Source organism: Desmodus rotundus, chromosome 5 (assembly GCF_022682495.2).
Source record: "Desmodus rotundus isolate HL8 chromosome 5, HLdesRot8A.1, whole genome shotgun sequence".
NCBI classification, from domain to species: Eukaryota; Metazoa; Chordata; class Mammalia; order Chiroptera; family Phyllostomidae; genus Desmodus; species Desmodus rotundus.
Genome location: NC_071391.1, coordinates 159,067,548 through 159,085,332, shown reverse-complemented (window position 1 = coordinate 159,085,332; position 17,785 = coordinate 159,067,548). Strand labels below are relative to the sequence as shown.

The following is a 17,785-nucleotide window of genomic DNA, read 5'->3' as shown; positions in this document are numbered from 1 at the left end:
ACAGATGGCTGTTTTAAATTTCCTTATGCCTTCTCAGCAAATGTAGGCCAAAGATAAAATACAACATGGTGACTGAATCCGCCAAGTATATCAATATGCACATACAGATGAGGAGTAAATATTAGTTTTACAGCACTTCAATTTTTAAGAAAATGGATTCTTAAAATATCAAATCAAGTATTTATTTAAAAAGTGGAATGATAATATTATATGTATGTATCTGTAAGGATAAATAAAAAGTGAATTTGTCAGGCAGTCAAGAACAAAAAATGTTTATAGTATCATACACCAAAAAGATATATTTATGAAATGATTTTCGAAGAACAGCTGAAAGTAACCAAGTTCCCCGGGGCAGAAAGCACACCAACCAGCAGCTCTATATTGGTCTACAGCTTCTCCTACGAGGTTAGAATGCGAAGATGAAACATCGTCAACTCCATGATATTTATAGGAGGGGACCAGGAATTCATATAACCCACTTCAGTTTCGAAAATTCTTAAGTAACACAAAATACAGCAAGCATCTGGTCTTACTTTGATTAGTAGTATCGTCTCTATGCCTCTCATGTCAATTAGGCTATTTGCAACAACTGCGTTATCTATTTCTAAAGCTGTCAGAACCGTTGGGAAGTCTGGATGATAAGCAGCTCTAGGAGACAAAAATATGTAAGGATTAACATCAAACTTTAATTATATTTAAACATACCTATATATTAATGGGGGAGTAGATGACAGATACTGATAAGACAATGAAAACTATCTGATATCATTTGGAAACATTGGATTAGGTTACTTTTATTTATTTAGCAAACATTTCTATGATATGTCACAGGCACTGTTATACGTATATTACACGCTCATCTAATCCTTACAGCTACTATGAAATAGATAGTATTACTCTCTCCATTTCTTTTTTCAGATGAGAAAGCTTCAGAGTTCAATAAACTCTCCAATGTCAAAGAACTAGTCAAATGCTTGGGCTAAGATTTAAACCAGGGAGTTCAGCTCCACAGCCCAGATTCTTTTTCTTTTAAATCAGAGTAGAGTTGGCATATGGTATTGTATCAGTCTCTGGTGTGCACCATCGTGATTCAACATTTGCAGAGCCCAGATAACCATTATGCCTTACTGCCTATTATAATAATTACACTTTCCTTAAATCTTCTATGCTTCCATACATAAATATAAAAGTCAGTTAATTAAAACACATTTTTAAAAGCTAAACATTTTCCTACTGAGATAAGAAAAACTAAAGTACAGATTATTATGAAGACAGAGGAAATAGGAGAAAATAGATATTCGTATAAATAGTAATTTGTGTTACTTAAAGAGACATTCAATCTTTCAACTAGTATTTTGAACATCTGTGCTGTTAACAGCACTGAAGAATGGATGTACAGGAACAATGAATCAATCTCTAATGGGAAAATGATCATAGTATTAGTGCTTTCCTTGTCCTAGAATTCTAAACAATGAAAGTACCTTCATATATATAGGGCAGGGCAAAAGTAGTTTTATAGTTGTGAGTATGCGAAACAGTTCATTCTGGTATTATTATTTACTATTGTATTATTTTCCATACAAACAACTGTGAACCTACTTTTTACCCCACTCTATTCATTAATTTGACATGCATTTACTAAGCACCTACTATATTCCCAAGATGAGGCAGGAATAAACAAAACATACTACATCCTTCTGACCATGGAGCCACCATTCTACTGAAGGAGAGAGAGAATAAAGAAGTGATATAGTACCTTTCCACACAAAAACAGTTAGGCAAGCCTCACAGGTGACAACTGGACAGACACCTGAAGAAATGCAAGCATCACACTGACATCCTGAGAGCATTTTGGGCCAAGGGAACAGCATTTGCAAAGGCCCTGAAAGGTGTGTTAGGGAAGCCAGGAAGCCAGTGTGCTGTGGTGGACTGAGCAGTGGGAAGAGGGCTGGAGCAAGAACAGGAGAGCTGGTAAGATCGGGAGGTCCTAGAGGTCGTGGCCTAAACAGGATGGGAGTGTACTGAGCGCTTTGGGCAGCAGAAGGACACCACCTTACTCCACTCTGTCTTCGGTACTGAGTGTGGGGTGGTAGGGAATCAGATGAGCCTACTGCATCACTCAAGTGAGATATGATATTGGCTTGAACCAGATTAGTCCCTACAGAAGTGATTAGAATATACACACGCACACATCTTTTTAAGTAAAGCCATTAGGATGTGAGGGGCAGAGAGGAAAAAAAAAAGATGGGTGTGGCTTAAAAAACTGAAAAATGAAGATGCAGAAGATACTAGAAAGAACAGACTTCAGGGTAGAAATCAGGAGACTGGCTTTTCCACATATTAAATTTGAATTTCTACAGGACATTCTCCCACTCCAGATGCAACTAACCTGTCAGGGGCCTCTGTTACCATAGCAATGTTGTCTGTTAGCACAGCTGAAATACCACTTTTATGAGGTTTTAGAAACCAGGGATCAAACTAGAATTAACATAAGGTCAAATTCTCATGGAGACACAGAAAACACTTACTTTTAACTCCCAATCCTTATTTCTAGTGTAAAAGCTCAAAATCAACAATTCCAAAATAGGACTTAACTACTTTTTGACAAATCCATTTTTTTTCTTGTTTGGCACATCTGTTAGGTTAGTCACTTCAGCCAAAAACCTAGCAGTCACCTCAATTCTTCCTTCTCTTTCATTCAAGTAACAAGTATCATTGATTTTGTCCTAAACCTCTTTCAATCTATTCCATACTATCTATAATGCAAATGCTGTTTTTTGCAGAATAATTCATGATGTCATGCCTCTATGCATTTTGCACGTAAAATTTTATTTGCTTAGAAGGCATTTAACAAACTCATAAGTTAGCTGACTAATCATTTTTCCTCTCTGATTTCTTCCCTAACCTACTTACTAACATTTAATTACTTCCTCATCTCAACCACATCCCTGCAATCCAATTTTATCAAAGCGGACGAAGAATAAAGTAGAAAATATGCACATACTTAGAAGGAAAGAGACCCAGCAGCTACTGAAGAAGCCGGGTAGGTACTGTGCCTTGAAGTTTGTTAGGGTCCTCAAAGAAAACAGACAGCTCTCTATGGAATCTTCCAAGCACCATGAACAATGGGGGCCCCGAGTTCTTCCTTAACACTTCCCTCTTCCTTTGGCTTGGTCTGCACCATACCCCTCATCAGCACAATTTCTGCGCCACACCACATATATCTCACTGTACAGTCCCCCACAGTAGACCTCATGCAGGGACCTCAAGGGCAGGGAGTATCTTTCTCATCTACCTGGAAGTAAAGAAGGGGCCTTATACAGTTTTACATATCAGTAGTGTAGATATGGTTAACATAAAAACGTTTTAATTCTTTGTGATCTTGCATGTGATTTAGTAAAACCAGAAACAGTGCTTAATTCCTGATGCCTTACCTGTGTCTCACATCATACACATCATTCCGAAACTCAGAAACTATGATCTGTGGCCGTGAGGTCCCTGGTAAATAAAACTTTCTCATCAGTGTCTGAAGTACTCTTTCATCAGAATGATTATGGCAACAGTAGGCTTGCAGAAGTCCCTTTAAGCAAGATTCAATCGCCAAAGCATGTTCAGGGTCCCGAAGATGAATGCAAGCTCCTACAAGGGAGAGGAAATTATTGAAAGGCCCATAAATACTTCCTTTGAAATATTAATGTAACTACCTTTGTATAATAATTTTACAATAGTTTCATATAAAGCAGCTTAAATGATATTGCATATCTTATTTTAACTGAATGGGAAATCCCCTATACCCATTGAATAGACTGGGCAGAAAACCCACTAAACCCTGTAGAAAAAGCTGTCCCATTCTAATGTAAATCAACAGCATTTTTCTATGTAAGTTTACACTATTCCAGCCTTTGAATAGTGTTCTGACAATCAATCAAAAGATTTACAGATTCTTTATTATTTTCTATAAAAATGATTAAATATTGGAACTGTTGACTATCAGCAGGAAAAAAATGCTTCATTCATTGATGCCTCATTCATTGATGAAATGGATCTTGCCATAGAGGTACATATTTAAAGAGACATTACTACAGTACTTAATACCGTACATAATACTGTACTTATACAGCAATACAGTACTTTACTAACGAAACATGTTTACATTTACAGCCTCACTTTTACCTAATGATACATAGAATGAGACATAACTCCTTAACAGAATTCAACTGATTTTTAAAAATCTCATGTATATATGAAGAAGATAATTAAGTAACCCCAGATTTTACAGTTGGAAGAGGACTTAAAAACAATGTTGTCCATCCTTAATAGAAACTAAGAAAAAGACAAGTCATTTTATGAAGGTTACACAATACTCAGGTGGTGAGTGCTCTTTCAAGTATATCTTGATGTCACTGGATTTTCCTACTCATCAGTTATATTTGTTAGTTCCTTTATTTATTCATTCAGGAAAAAAAATCGGACTCAGATTATTCAACTCTATAATTACTGTTTCTTTTCCTAAATTCTCTTTAACTGTTTTATGATTTAAAAATACAAAAGAAAGGTTACAAAGTTTAAGTTGACTCACCACTATTTCTTAAAGTATGTACAATGAAAATCCACACATAATTATATAGTTCTTTGATAACAGAGTTTTAAAACTCGACTCAATAGAAAATAAAAACTTATTTCTAGTGTTAACTATATCTTGACAAAATAGTGACAAATACCTAAGGGGCCTACAGGTTTATAGGTAAACTGCCCACGTGTATAAGCGTCATCTATTGCTTCAAGAAGAGCTGGAACATGAGGGCCAAATCGCTTCAGTCGATCAGTTTTACTATCTTTCAGTTCTTTCAGTTGCCTCTGATTATAATTCAGTGTATGCTTCACATCTAATTCTTCTCTCCTGAAGAATAAAAGTGGAAGAAGAGAGCAGATCTGTGATACACTTACACAGAAATATTCAGCCTTTTCCCATAATACCTACATACTGGTGAATGACCCAGCTACCCTAAAAACTAAAAGCAGATGACTCCCCTTGAAAATAATTGTGTCACTAGAGAAAAATAGTCAGAAATCCTCAAAACTTAGCATGAAAAAAAAGATGCATTAATGATGAGGACTAGAAATCCTGGAAGTTGTCCAACTCTGCGGTGTAAGAAAAGTCTCAAAAAAGCGACTTTAAAAGATCCCGTATGTAGAAGAAACAAACAAAAGAAGCAAAAAAATCCCATGTTTCTCTCTTCATATAAAGAGCAAAAATATGATTTTCAAGTAATTGAAAAAACCATTGTAAGCATGTTGAAACTTACTTAATTCTAGTATGTTCTTCTTTATCCTTTTCTATGGCTTGCTGAAACTGTTCAATCTCTTGGTTGATGGAGCTTTCTTGATCCTGTAAGGCCTTTCCTCTCTCTTTTAACCAAGATATTTTTTTTTGTCTTTCCAAACGCTCAGGTTCCAAAGATTGGTCAGCACTAACAGTAAAAAAAATCCAAAATGGAAAATGTTAAATGAAAAATCTAATATTGAAAAAACATAAAGCAATGTGATAAAACCCCTTTAGCAATAACACAGAAAAGAACAATGCATTTCACTTAGAATACTTTGTTAGAAAATGAGGAAAGCATACAAATGGCAAAGCAACTATCTTACCTTTTTTTTAGTTCTTCAATTCTTTTGCAAAGCTGCTCATCATCTTTCTTTAATGCTTTATACTCACTTAGGGAACGGTTATATAAAACCTAACAGAAAATTCGACACACTTTAGTGAAATAAAAAAATAAATACCCCATCCAAGTCTACTCTGCCAAGTCTTCACATCAGAGGCAAATACAAGCAGGAATATATACATACATACATAATACATGTATGTATGTTTCAAAATATAAGCAGGAACATACATATATGTTTCAAAAAATATATATATTTTTTAAGGAATATATTTTTAAAATACAGAAATGGCCAAATGCAACCATTGCATTTTTTAAAGTCTTAAAGCAGCACAAATTTCTACAAAATTACAAAATCTCTACTTTAAAATGAACAAACAGTATTTATATTTGATGTGCAGTTGTTAATATTCCAGGTTGGACAACTTCTCTCACCTCAGCTCCGTTATAGTTCCTTTTCTTGGCAGTGAGGTCTGCTTTCAAAGCCATACATTCTGGGGCTCGTGCATTTGTCTCTTGACTAATATTTTCCAGTTTATCTTGAATATCCTTGTACTTGTTTTCTGCTTCATTAAGTCTGGCCTTTAAGAAAATAACATTGTTGGTTTTATTTTATTTTTCTTCAATAAAATTACATATAGTTCACATCCCAATAATAAACTTAATTTCACTCTAAATAAACTCAAGATATCAAGCAAGTAAGCACAATTATATAAAATACTAAAACGTAATTAAATTTTAATTCCGCATTTCCAACAAATGAGCTATCTTCTGGGGATACAAACATGCCGTAACAACTGTTTTCAAGTAACACAAAGAAAAAGAGACACAATTTAGCAGAGAATAGGAACGCAAACTGATCCTACAGTTTGAGTACAATAATGCTGCAGTCAGGTATGTCTATTTATAATTGTAGAAGCATAGAGAAAAAACCCATAGGTTTGCCAGAAAAAGGCATGCTTTCAAAGCGGGAGCTGCATTTGAGCAGAAGCTTGAAAGATTAATCAAAATGCACCAGGAGAAAAGCTGGGGAAATGTGATAGAAGTAGACAACAAAGCACGCAGAAAGGGATTACTACCCATTTTAAGAATTAAAAATATTCTGGAAATTAAACTGAGAAGGTAGCATGGAGAGATGCGGTGATAGGTTTTAAGGCTCTTGAATTCCAGAATGATTAGCTTATAGCTTAACCCTCTCGAAAGCAGGGAGATGAGATATGACCAAATGTGTATCATAAATTACTTTGGAAACACATGGAAGGCATGGTGAAGGGAAAAATTAATGGCAATGATTTCAGTAAGAAGTTAATATGTATTCTGATTCGGGGCCAGAATGGGGCACTGAAAATAGGAATAGATTAGAAGGGACAAATATGAGAACAATTTAGGTCAGGGGTCAGCAAACTTTTTCTAGAGAGAGCCAGGCAGTGTATATCTCAGGAGAGGTGAGTCAATTGTCTATGCCACAGCTATTCGACGAGACATGCTAAGATTAAAGTGGAAAATGCATGTGAAGCTGTGAAAACAGGTATATGAATCAAGTTTTGAGGATAAATTTTTGAGTAGGAGACATAGATTATGGAATCGTGAATATAAAGGATATTTAAACACAGGTTTAAAGTCTGCTTGAGACACTATTATTCAGAAACCATCTATTCAATAATCATTCTATAACCAATAACCAAGCATATATTATGGGAAAGGTTTTATGTAAGACAGAGTAAGAAGGACATAAATATAAAATTAGATAGTCCTTACTGTCTAGAAATTTACTACTTACTACATACAGGGCTCAAATACTAAAGTGGAGCAAACACCAACAGTTGTAAATATCACCTAGCCTCAAGATTCCCCTTTTCACGTTAAAAAAAAAAGTAAAACGTAAGCGTCTATTGCTCAGACTGGACTCCATTTTTAGACTGGTGGATACATAAAGAGGAAAGTAACTTAAGGCTTTCCCTATGACAATCTAAGAAATGGGGCTGAGAAGAATAGTGAAAATTTCAGAATATTCTCTCAGAAATGAAAAGATAAGGTGACAGAGGTGGGTGGGGTTGAACTGCCCTTTACTACCTGAAGAGGGAGGAAGAAACTCAGCCCAGAGATCACTAAGCAAATGGACTACCTTTAGCATTTGTTATTTTTACATACTCATCTATTATCTTTGATGGATTAACATCACAACCCTTAAAAGAAGATGACTTATCGCCTTAACTTGGAGGGATACAGAAAAAAAAGCAAGGCGGGAAAGAAAGATTACAGCCTATACTACACACTTGGGCGACAACAACTCCTAAGTAAAACCAAATAGGAAGAGCTAAGGCAGCCACACTGAGAACGGGGTGGAGGGGGCATATCCCGTACAAAAAGAAAAGGCCAGGAGCCCTACTTCTGGCATGACAGTGTGAGGAATTCCGCAGGGCTGGCTACACACCCTTGGGAACACACGAAGATACCCACTGGCCTGTAAATTTTGCTTGGGTGAAATGCATGGTATATGAATTTTACCTCAGTGTAGCTGTTTTACAAATGAATGAAAAGGCGAGCATGAAGAGTGGATCTGCTACATGGTAGAAGGGTCGAAGAAGACCCCAACAGAAATTGACTGCCTTTATTTACCATTCAACCAGCTTCTGACTTGACGCCCAAGTGGAAGACTCTGGAATCTTAGATAAATGACATAGTGTCTACCTGGGCTCTTTGGCCTCAGGCTGAAATTAACCCCATCAGGTCTAACAACTAGTCCTACGTATGTTTTCCCCATAGGAAATCCCCTGATAGTTCTGGGCCCTAAAACTCGGTTCCCTACCAGCTCCATGTTCAGTTCTGAATTCCTATTATGTCATGACATTTAACTTTAATGCTGTTCTAATTGAGTATCATCCTAGCACTCTTTTATTCCTCGAGCCATCTTATGTTTCTATTCCTTAGTGAACCCAAAAGGAAGAGCTTCAGGCTCTAGCACTGCTGGTCGGTAACAAAGTCCCATAGTCCACATGCGTGAATTTAGAGTTCTACAGTGTGAGCCTCCACAGGCTGATGACATTCAAATAGTGCACTCTTTTTAAAAGAGAGTTCCACAGTAGTCCTTGAACAGAAGTTCAGGTCAGCTTCACTTGAATGACAAAGTCAAATCAGATAAATATAGAGGCTGAAACTGCTACTTTTGTAGGTCATAATAGTGTAATATTGGCAATCTCATGATTTAACCTACTAAATCTGTAATAAGAAACTAGTCACCTGCTGTTCTTCCAGTTTCCTTTGAAGTCTAGCAGCACGATCTTCTCCAATTTTGATATTATCTCTGATAGCATTCAACTGTTTTTCAATTTCATTGACCTAAAAAGAAATTATATAGCAAATCACTCTGTAACCAATATACTGTGTAATACAAACATAAGTGAATAAATAATAAGTGAAAGTTACCACTGCCCAAGCCATTTCATGTTTCAGATATTCTAAATTAGTCTTCATTGTACTTAATTCAGCAATATTTTCAAAACGTTCTTCTTTCTCTAAACACTGGCGCTTCAGTTCAATAAGTCGCTTTAAAAAAAAAAGGATATATTTCTTACTAACATGGAAAAGAGAAGACTTTTTACAAATGTCTTTCTTTTAAATACACTACTTAACATGTACTAAAAATGATTTCTTTAAGGTGAAAATAAAAATATTTTTGTTTCTTTGGCATATTTTACTAGGTGCAATAGTTTTGTTAATTTCTGCACTATAAAAATGTTCAAGTACTCTTCAGATGAAGAAGAACAAAGGAACAAAAGGATTAAGATGACTCAGGCAGAGACAAATCACAAAAGAGTTTTACCATTTCCTCTCTATTCCATATCTAATACACAGACCGAAATGTTCTGGGCAAAATACACTCCATACTGATTCCAAACACAGTGGAAAGCTCAGAAGAAATTCATTTCCAAAAATCAATAAGGTATAGTTTTTGTTATCCAAGTTCTCTCTTAATGATTAATAAATGAAATAATCAAATATTAAATATGACATTAAAACAGCTTCTGAAGTGGCTCCTAGACCTTATACTCCGTACATGTGGGCAGACAGCTTCTCCCCTTCATCCATGATTACTCATCCAATACGTAGGACCTTACAGTGTTCATCTGACTGTGTTTCCCCATCCAAGTCACTTTTCATTCTCCAGGATTACTTCCATCCCTATCATTACTCTCTTCAAACCTCATACACCTGCCACACTAATCCCTCATTCATTCCCCCTGCCTCCTACTTCAGAGAATTTAATAGCCATGAGAAAGACATTTCCTCCAACTTCCAATAATCTTATCAACAAATCTGATGCAGTCATCTCCTCCTGCTGCTACAAGAGAGGTGGCTTCATTATCCTGAAGTCCAGTCCCTATCGCCTACCTATACTTTGGATTCTGCCATCCCCTTCTGCCTTCTCAGATCTCCAATAGTTGAACTGTCATCTCATCTTCTCATCTTCCACTTCCTCCTCTTCCCTCGCTCCCTTCCTTCATCATATTTAAATCTTTATTTACTTATCCTTCCCACTCACAAACAAAACCACCACTATCCATCCCTGGGCACTATCTCCTCCCTAAAGGTCTCCTCTTTCCATCATTTCGTGAAAATTATCTTTCTCTTCCATTTACTCACACTTTTAGCCCCACCAATCTGCCTTCTCTTTTCACTACTGAAACTTGTCTTGCCACAGACATCTATGAAAATTATGTCACTAAATACAGGTGTGTATTTGTCAATCCTTGTGGTGCCTGCCCACTCAGTACAGTCGTGACTACTTCCTTCTCGAGTCTTCCCTTCTCTTGGCTTCTACCACTTCCATAGCATTTGTGACAGCTCACACCCGGCTGGGGCCCACTTTCTTCCACTCCTCGGTCTCAGACGTTACCTGTGGCTTAGACAGCAAAAACATACTGATGACTCCCGAACTGTTAGAGGTCAGGCTTGACTTCTGTGTGCCCAACTCATACATCCAACTTCCCACTTCCCATTTCTATTTGGATGGTTTATAAGCACCCCAAAATTAACTTGTTCAAAATGGAATTCATCTTTCTTAAAAGAAAAAAAGAAAAACTGGTCCTTCCTTCCAAGCTTCCCATCTTAAGAAATGTACTCTATTGCTTGGGTCATTAACGTAGATGTCATTCTGTCACCCTTGGTGTCTCTTCTGGCTCAACTTTACTCCTACACATACTATGTAACATCTGCCCAAGTCATTTCAAAACTCTTCTCCCCGGTACTGCCGCCACCACCCTAATTTACATCATCATCTTCTCTTCAGACAAAGGTAACACCTTCTTTACTGATCTCTCTACGTTTACTCTTCCTGTACAGCAATAGCAGGCATTTAATTAACTGGAGAAAGTAGTTCTTATGAAGTGCACATGTTACATAAGGAACTCAGCTACAAGATACAGGGAAGTGCTTCTTAAACTTCATAACCAAAATATCTTAGATTGCTGATGACAAAATACACGGTGAAGAAAGTGGGTACTTAACCACAGGCTGTCTAAAGCAGAGTTTTTCAGAAGTCCTAATTTGTTAATTTTAAAATAATAAATGTAACATATACCAAGTACATTTGACACAATATGCAAATATTTCCTTTCCCTAATGTTGCGCTGGCCAAAAACTTCACTTGGTTTTTTCTGTACGACGGCTGTAGTAGCGCTTATTTGTTTTTAATGTCATCCGAAACAATTCTGAGATTGTATTGTGCCAGCTGTCATACCAGCATGCATTTTTAAAAAACTTATCAAAACAGGTGAATTTTCATGTAGCTGTTTTAATATTGAAGATGGAAGAAAATAAGCAACATTTTGGACATATTACACTTTATTATTTTAAGAAAGGTAAAAATGCAACTGAAACACAAAGAGATTTGTGCAGTGTGTGGAGAAGGTACTATGACTAATCAAACATGTCAAAAGTGGTTTGCGACATTTTGTGCTGGACATTTCTCCCTGGATGATGCTCCATGGTCAGACAGGCCAGTTGAAGTTGACAGGGATCAAATTGAGACATTAATTGAGAACAATTAACATTATGCCATGCGGGAGATAGCTGACATACTCAAAATATCTAAATCGATAAAGTTATTGGTGAAAATGAGAAATGTGTCTTTTATTTTACGGAAAAAACCATAAGGACTTTTTGGCCAACCCAACAATAACACTGACACTCCAGAAAAGTGTGCTATATACTATTAGTCTTGTGGTTTACAGTACTTCCTTGCCCACTACCACATATGCCAAGTTTGAAGGGATGATGTGGGGAGTAAAAGTAAATATGTTCATCCTTGCTTTTCAAGTTTTCACTTAATGAACCATACAACTATAGACTTAATTTTAAATATACACTCCTCAAAAACTTGAAGTAAAAAGGTCAATGTAACAACTAATAAATTTGACCTGAGTCAATCATTAGTACAATTCTGTCTCAGAAGGAGAAGGCTAAGAAGTTGCTAAAAGTTCAACTGGTTGCATAAAATTGACTAAAGAGCAAAAGCACAGGATACAGAATCACACAAAAATTGGTGGGACTTAACTTCCTGGATGAACAGCTAAAACGTAAACCTTATGACTCTGAGATCTCTGATATTCTGACAGAAGGGTGTATCTTCAGGAATGTGAAGAAGGTGTAAGAACAAAATACAGCATATGTAAAAACAAATTTAAATAAGCCCCACTGGCTTCAGTGGTTTGTAATTCAAGCGAATTTGCACAGCTGCCAAGTGGCGAGTTCTGACGTGACAGCTGCTACCAAGCTATCAGAGCTTGATGTTAACATTGTACTCATGTAACACAAGAGTCATCTACCATATAAAACTATGAATGTGTATTCTGTTTAATATCACCTTGAAGCCTTGTTTATTTTCCCATCAAAAGAAATATTATAGACTTTATGCTTATAGTGAGAAGTGGTGTATCTTATTGTTGAGCCAGTCAGTCATATATCAAGAAAAGAACTAAGTGAGATACTGCCCTGTCCTTCAATTTACATAGAGGAAGACGTGTACATACACATTGTTACAAAACAAAAAGTAAAGGTTAATAAATGCTCTGACTTTAAAAACCACACTTCATATGCTTCACAGAGTGCTTTAGAATGTTACTACTTCTATACAGATGGATATCTATAAATAGGTCTATAATTTTACAATACCATTTACAATACCATTTGTAATACCATATACAATACCTCACAGAAATTTGATCTCAAAAAAAATTCATTAAGTGTTTACAAACCTCTTCTCCCTGATTTATCTGCTCCTTTGTTCTTTCTTTTGTTTCCATAATATATGAATAATCTTCCTTCATCTGTTCAAGTTGGGTTGCTTTCATAAAAAACTACATCAACAAGGAAAACACAATGAGGAGTTTGCAAACTTTCATGGAACTACAAAAAATAATTTGGTCTCCAAAACTTTTAGACCAATTATGTAAATAAGACATGAAGAACATACTTAAGGAAATACACATAACCACAAAAGAACATGTCTTATTTTAGACTCCAAATTTACTTAACCTGTATGTTTACAACTACATGTTCATTTGCAATAGCTGTTGTTTTTTTTTAAATCCGCACCCAAGGACATTTTTTTCATTGCCTTTTTTTTCTTTTAGGAGAGTAGGAAAGGGAGGGAGAAAGAGAGGAAGAGAAACATCAGTGTGTGAGAGAAACATCGATTGGCTGACTCTCATACTTTCCCAACAGGGGACCTGGCCTGCAACCCAGGCACGTGCCCTGACTGGGAATAGAACCAGCCACCTTTTGGTTTGCAGGCCGGCACTCAATCCACTGAGCCACATTAGCCAAGGCATTATTTTGTTTTGTTTTGTTTTTTAAAAGAGAAGAAGAGAGAAAGAAACACTGATGTGAGAGAGAAACATCTATTGGCTACCTCTTGTACATGCCCAGACTAGGGAATGAACCTGCAACTGAGGTGTGTGCCCTGACAGGGAATCAAATCCACCACCCTTTGGTTATGGGACTACACTCCAACCAACTGAGCCACACCGGCCAGGGTGCACTTGCAAACACTCTTAAAAGCCCATGAGAAGAAACACTTTTGCTATGATACTAATACCATTGTGAGAGCTTATTTCCACTAATTCTCCTAGTTGTTAGGCAACTATGGAAACAGAGAAAACATGTGTATGCTTGATCTTAGTGCATTATAAATTTTTAGAAAGGGAAATACTTAAACTCATTCAAATGTTACAATGTAAGTTTTAGTAGCAGTCACAATTTTGTTAGCTTTTTAAGTTTTAAATAATTTAAGGTATAAAAGTTGTTACGTACATGTAGCAAATTATTCCTTTGCATTTCCTTAAGATTAATTTTAGAAAATAACACTCCAATTCTCCCTCAGAATTAAAAGCTGAAAAGTAGATGCAAGGATTTACAAAAAAATGAACATTTTGGTAGTGTTAATTTATCATCTTACTGAATGATTTCCTAAATTAGTCCTACAATATTATTTTAAATAAATGGCTTAATAAAAAAACCTCAATATTTATTGTATGAACAAGAATTATGTCCAGAGTATATGCTTAAACTATGAATGTGTTCTTTCATGAAGTTACATTTACTTGGTGCTCCTTACTTTGTATTTGTCTCCCTCATTTTTAGACTGTAAAAACTGCTTGCTCATCTCTTGTGTTAAAACAGAAACTGGATTATCCACCTGAAACAAACAAACAAAAAGTTATTTTTGAATATATCACTTTAATGCCTTAAAAATAACTGAACTGAAATATACAACTGACCTAGGGTGCCATCAAGCAGGCTAAGTAGTAGCCAACGGTTATAGCATTAGGATAAATATACAAAGAAAAATGTTAAATGCAGAGAAAATGTTTTAATATTTCATGACACTAAAATAGATACTATAGTCAAAACTCAACGTTCTGCTATTACATGAAGCCACAAGTACAAGAATTCTCTGAATGGAGTCTTTATTAGAAAGTTTTAATTTCTTTTATAGAGTACCACTCCTAGCTACTGAGAACAGCTCCAGCACGGGAACCAGCTGACCTGATATCCAGTGTGGGCTCTGTACCCTCCTGTTTAGCCTTGGGCAAGGGAGTTAGTTTCTCCAAATATAAGAAGTCCTACTCAGATTCTTTTTAATCAGAATTATGACAAGTTTTGTTTATTTTTCTTACAACAGTTTTTCAGATTTCCCATTTATTGTTATTTCCTCATAAAGACATTGTGGAAAAAAGTGGAAATACTGGAATCATTTCTATCTTTCATAGGGGGAGTCATTTTAAATAAGCCATTGTTTGCATTAAACCACCTTTGGCCAACAGGTTAAAGTACAGTTAAGGTAACAGTAGAGTAACATTTCAAAGTATAGTTGAAAAAAGCTTTTAAAAAAATATTACTTGTTTCAGAAAGATTCAGGGTCTTATATCTCTGGTGTTAGTAATAAAGCAACTGGTATGTTAGAAAATAATCCTGTTTCTAAATTATATGTAAGGCCAGTATAAATGGGGAAAAAAAGTTTTAAACTCCTTCACTTTACCATCTGTAAAATACTGATTGTACTTTGTTAGTAAATCGATGCCTAAAACCTTTCTTTTAAGTGAAATTTTAGATCTTCTAAAATAATTTTTTTTAAATCTATGCAGTTCTAAAGATACTTCTACATATCGCATTTTTCTTATTACATAGGTAGACTGGACTGACTGCTACATTTTTTTTTTAACAAATTCTGCTCTGAATCTTAAGGACACACTATGTCTGACTTAAAAAATAAGACCTAAGGCACTAGCTTTAATGACAGACATCTTACCACCAACTTTGGATTAAGAGCTTCCTCAAAGTTTGTATTCTTTTCTCCACATCCTTTTTTACTATTTCTGAAATGAGGATCCTAGTTCCTACTCAAGGAATTACTTAAGAATCTTGCAGTTTTATCTTTGAGACCCTAGAGCAAGCTCAGATGGGTAATCTTAAGAGAAAATGCAAGAAGGGGAGACACAGGGGACAAACATAATCAGATAAACACAGTAAAGACTCTCCTCCCTCCTGGTTATTCTAGACCAGCACTGTCCAATGGATACATGACATATACCATACATATAATTTAAAAATGTTTAGAATCTACATTAAAAATATAAAACAGGCAAATTAATTTTAATAACATATTTTAATCTAATGTAACTAAATTTATCATTTTAACATGTAATCAACATAAAAATTGAGTTATTCCCTTGCTTTAGGTTTTAAGATCCAGCATATAATTCACACCATACACCTCAACTGGACCACCCACATTTCAAGTGCTTGATATCCACTCAGGGCTTGTGGCTGCTGGAACAGTAAGTGCAGCCCTAGACCTTCTGTATTTTGATCAATGAACTTGAACCTTTAGAACAATATGAGAAGAGGACTAAAGGACTTATGATAACAATCTTCAAATATTTCGAAAGAGAATAAACATGGTTTAGCTTCCCCCATAAAGTGGGAGATTACACAACTTTTCACATCATAAGAACCTTGTAATAAGCACAGCTACCCCAGAACGAATCAGAAGCCTCAGGCAGAGATGCTTTCCCCACCTGGCAAGGACAGAGTATGGTAATGCGCTTCAAGGTTCGCCCAACACCCATGGCTCTATAAACTACTAACTTCTGGTCTTCCTGATTTTGTTTGCCAAACTGTTCATATGCCAGTCCCAAATTTCTTTGCATCTGCCTTTATTCAAATTTTAATAATTATTTTTCGGACCTGTGCTGCCTTTTACATTTAAGTCAAGTGAAGTTAAATAAAATAAAAAATTTAATTTCTCAGTCACATATTTCAGGTGCTCAAGAGCAATGCATGGCTAGTGTCTACCCCACCGGATGGCCTAATACAGAATACTTCTATCCTCACAGAAAGTATTCCGGACAGCTTTGTTCTAAAGCAAACTGGGAAAGAGACCCAGATGTGCAATTGTTCTTGTTCCTCAGTGACTAGTCTTGGTGTTCTTCACCCTGGAACCAGGCAGGGTGGCACCATGGAGACAGCAGTAGAATGCACAGGAGGCCTGGGTCCCAATCCGGGCACTACCAGTAACCACGCCTAGACAACTGTAAGTGCACACTGACTTCTTCTGCATCCCAATTTCTTACCTACAACATAAAGGGCCTGGATTCAGTGACCTCCAAAGACAATTCCAGTATTAATGTTTTTTTTAAATTATTTTATTGTTGTTCAATTACAGTTGTCTGCGTTTACCCCCCACCAGTGTTAATGTTGTAGGACTATAGGTGACCTATTTCCAATGATCCAATCAAAATATCTTAGCAGAGAAGGACTGAAGTCTTGTCTTCTATAGGTATGATCAGTATCTCCACAATACATAAAGAAATGGTTTATCTTTCCAGAACAGATTTCCTTTATATGAGAATTTGGCAACTGAGCTTAAGAAACTACGATGCTACTCTGACCAGGAGAGCAGAGAGCAGAGGAACAGCCAGCCTTTATGGACATAAATTTAGCACACACCGGTACAGACTACACGTTCTTGACTGTTCTACCACATTAAAGGTGTCACAGGACTATGTACTGAAAATTCCTGTTGCATTACTAAATTTTCAGGAACTTAACTAACAATAGTTATACATATTCTTCCTGTAATCAACTTTAATTCTTTCTATATCACAAATGAAATTTTAAAAAAGTAACCAGGTACATTAATTAATCTGAAACACAAATTACCTGTATGTTAAAATGATCAAGAATTGCAATCAACTCTTCTTTCTTAGCAGAAACCACAGCACCTAGTTATGAGAAAGACAAAATGACCAGACTGTCTCTAGTGCAATGGTACAGAAAAAAAAACGGAGTGATTATTTGTAACTGTAGAGAAGAATTACTTCCACTGCCATCAAGAAGGTACCACTGACTGTACAGACGTCTGAATGAGCTGGGGTGGCACACTAGTCAGGACGAGCCCTCACAGGAGGAAGCGGCCCAGATGCAGTGACTGTGCTTCTCTCCACAGCTACACATTTCCTGTTCCTTCTTACCTATCTTTTCAGTAACTCTGAACACTCACTCCCTCCTCCATGTCCTTTCCCACCTTTTGCTAACCATTTCTTTCCACATGTGAG

General features: G+C 36.2%; 1 protein-coding gene across 2 annotated transcripts in view; it reads right to left on the bottom strand.

Moving 5' to 3' along the window:
* The window catches only part of SMC6 (structural maintenance of chromosomes 6), a 60,821-nt gene that overhangs the window by 26,239 nt on the left and 16,797 nt on the right, over positions 1-17,785 (bottom strand). For both annotated transcript variants that reach the window (XM_053924334.1, XM_024552482.3), the window contains exons 6-16: positions 17,391-17,452; positions 14,284-14,364; positions 12,923-13,024; positions 9,093-9,212; positions 8,907-9,005; positions 6,102-6,248; positions 5,650-5,738; positions 5,307-5,471; positions 4,722-4,900; positions 3,435-3,639; positions 534-648 (exon numbers count right to left, since the gene is read on the bottom strand). In XM_053924334.1, coding sequence (XP_053780309.1) covers positions 534-648; positions 3,435-3,639; positions 4,722-4,900; positions 5,307-5,471; positions 5,650-5,738; positions 6,102-6,248; positions 8,907-9,005; positions 9,093-9,212; positions 12,923-13,024; positions 14,284-14,364; positions 17,391-17,452 — 1,364 coding nt within the window. The remainder of the gene's footprint in view (positions 1-533; positions 649-3,434; positions 3,640-4,721; positions 4,901-5,306; positions 5,472-5,649; positions 5,739-6,101; positions 6,249-8,906; positions 9,006-9,092; positions 9,213-12,922; positions 13,025-14,283; positions 14,365-17,390; positions 17,453-17,785) is intronic.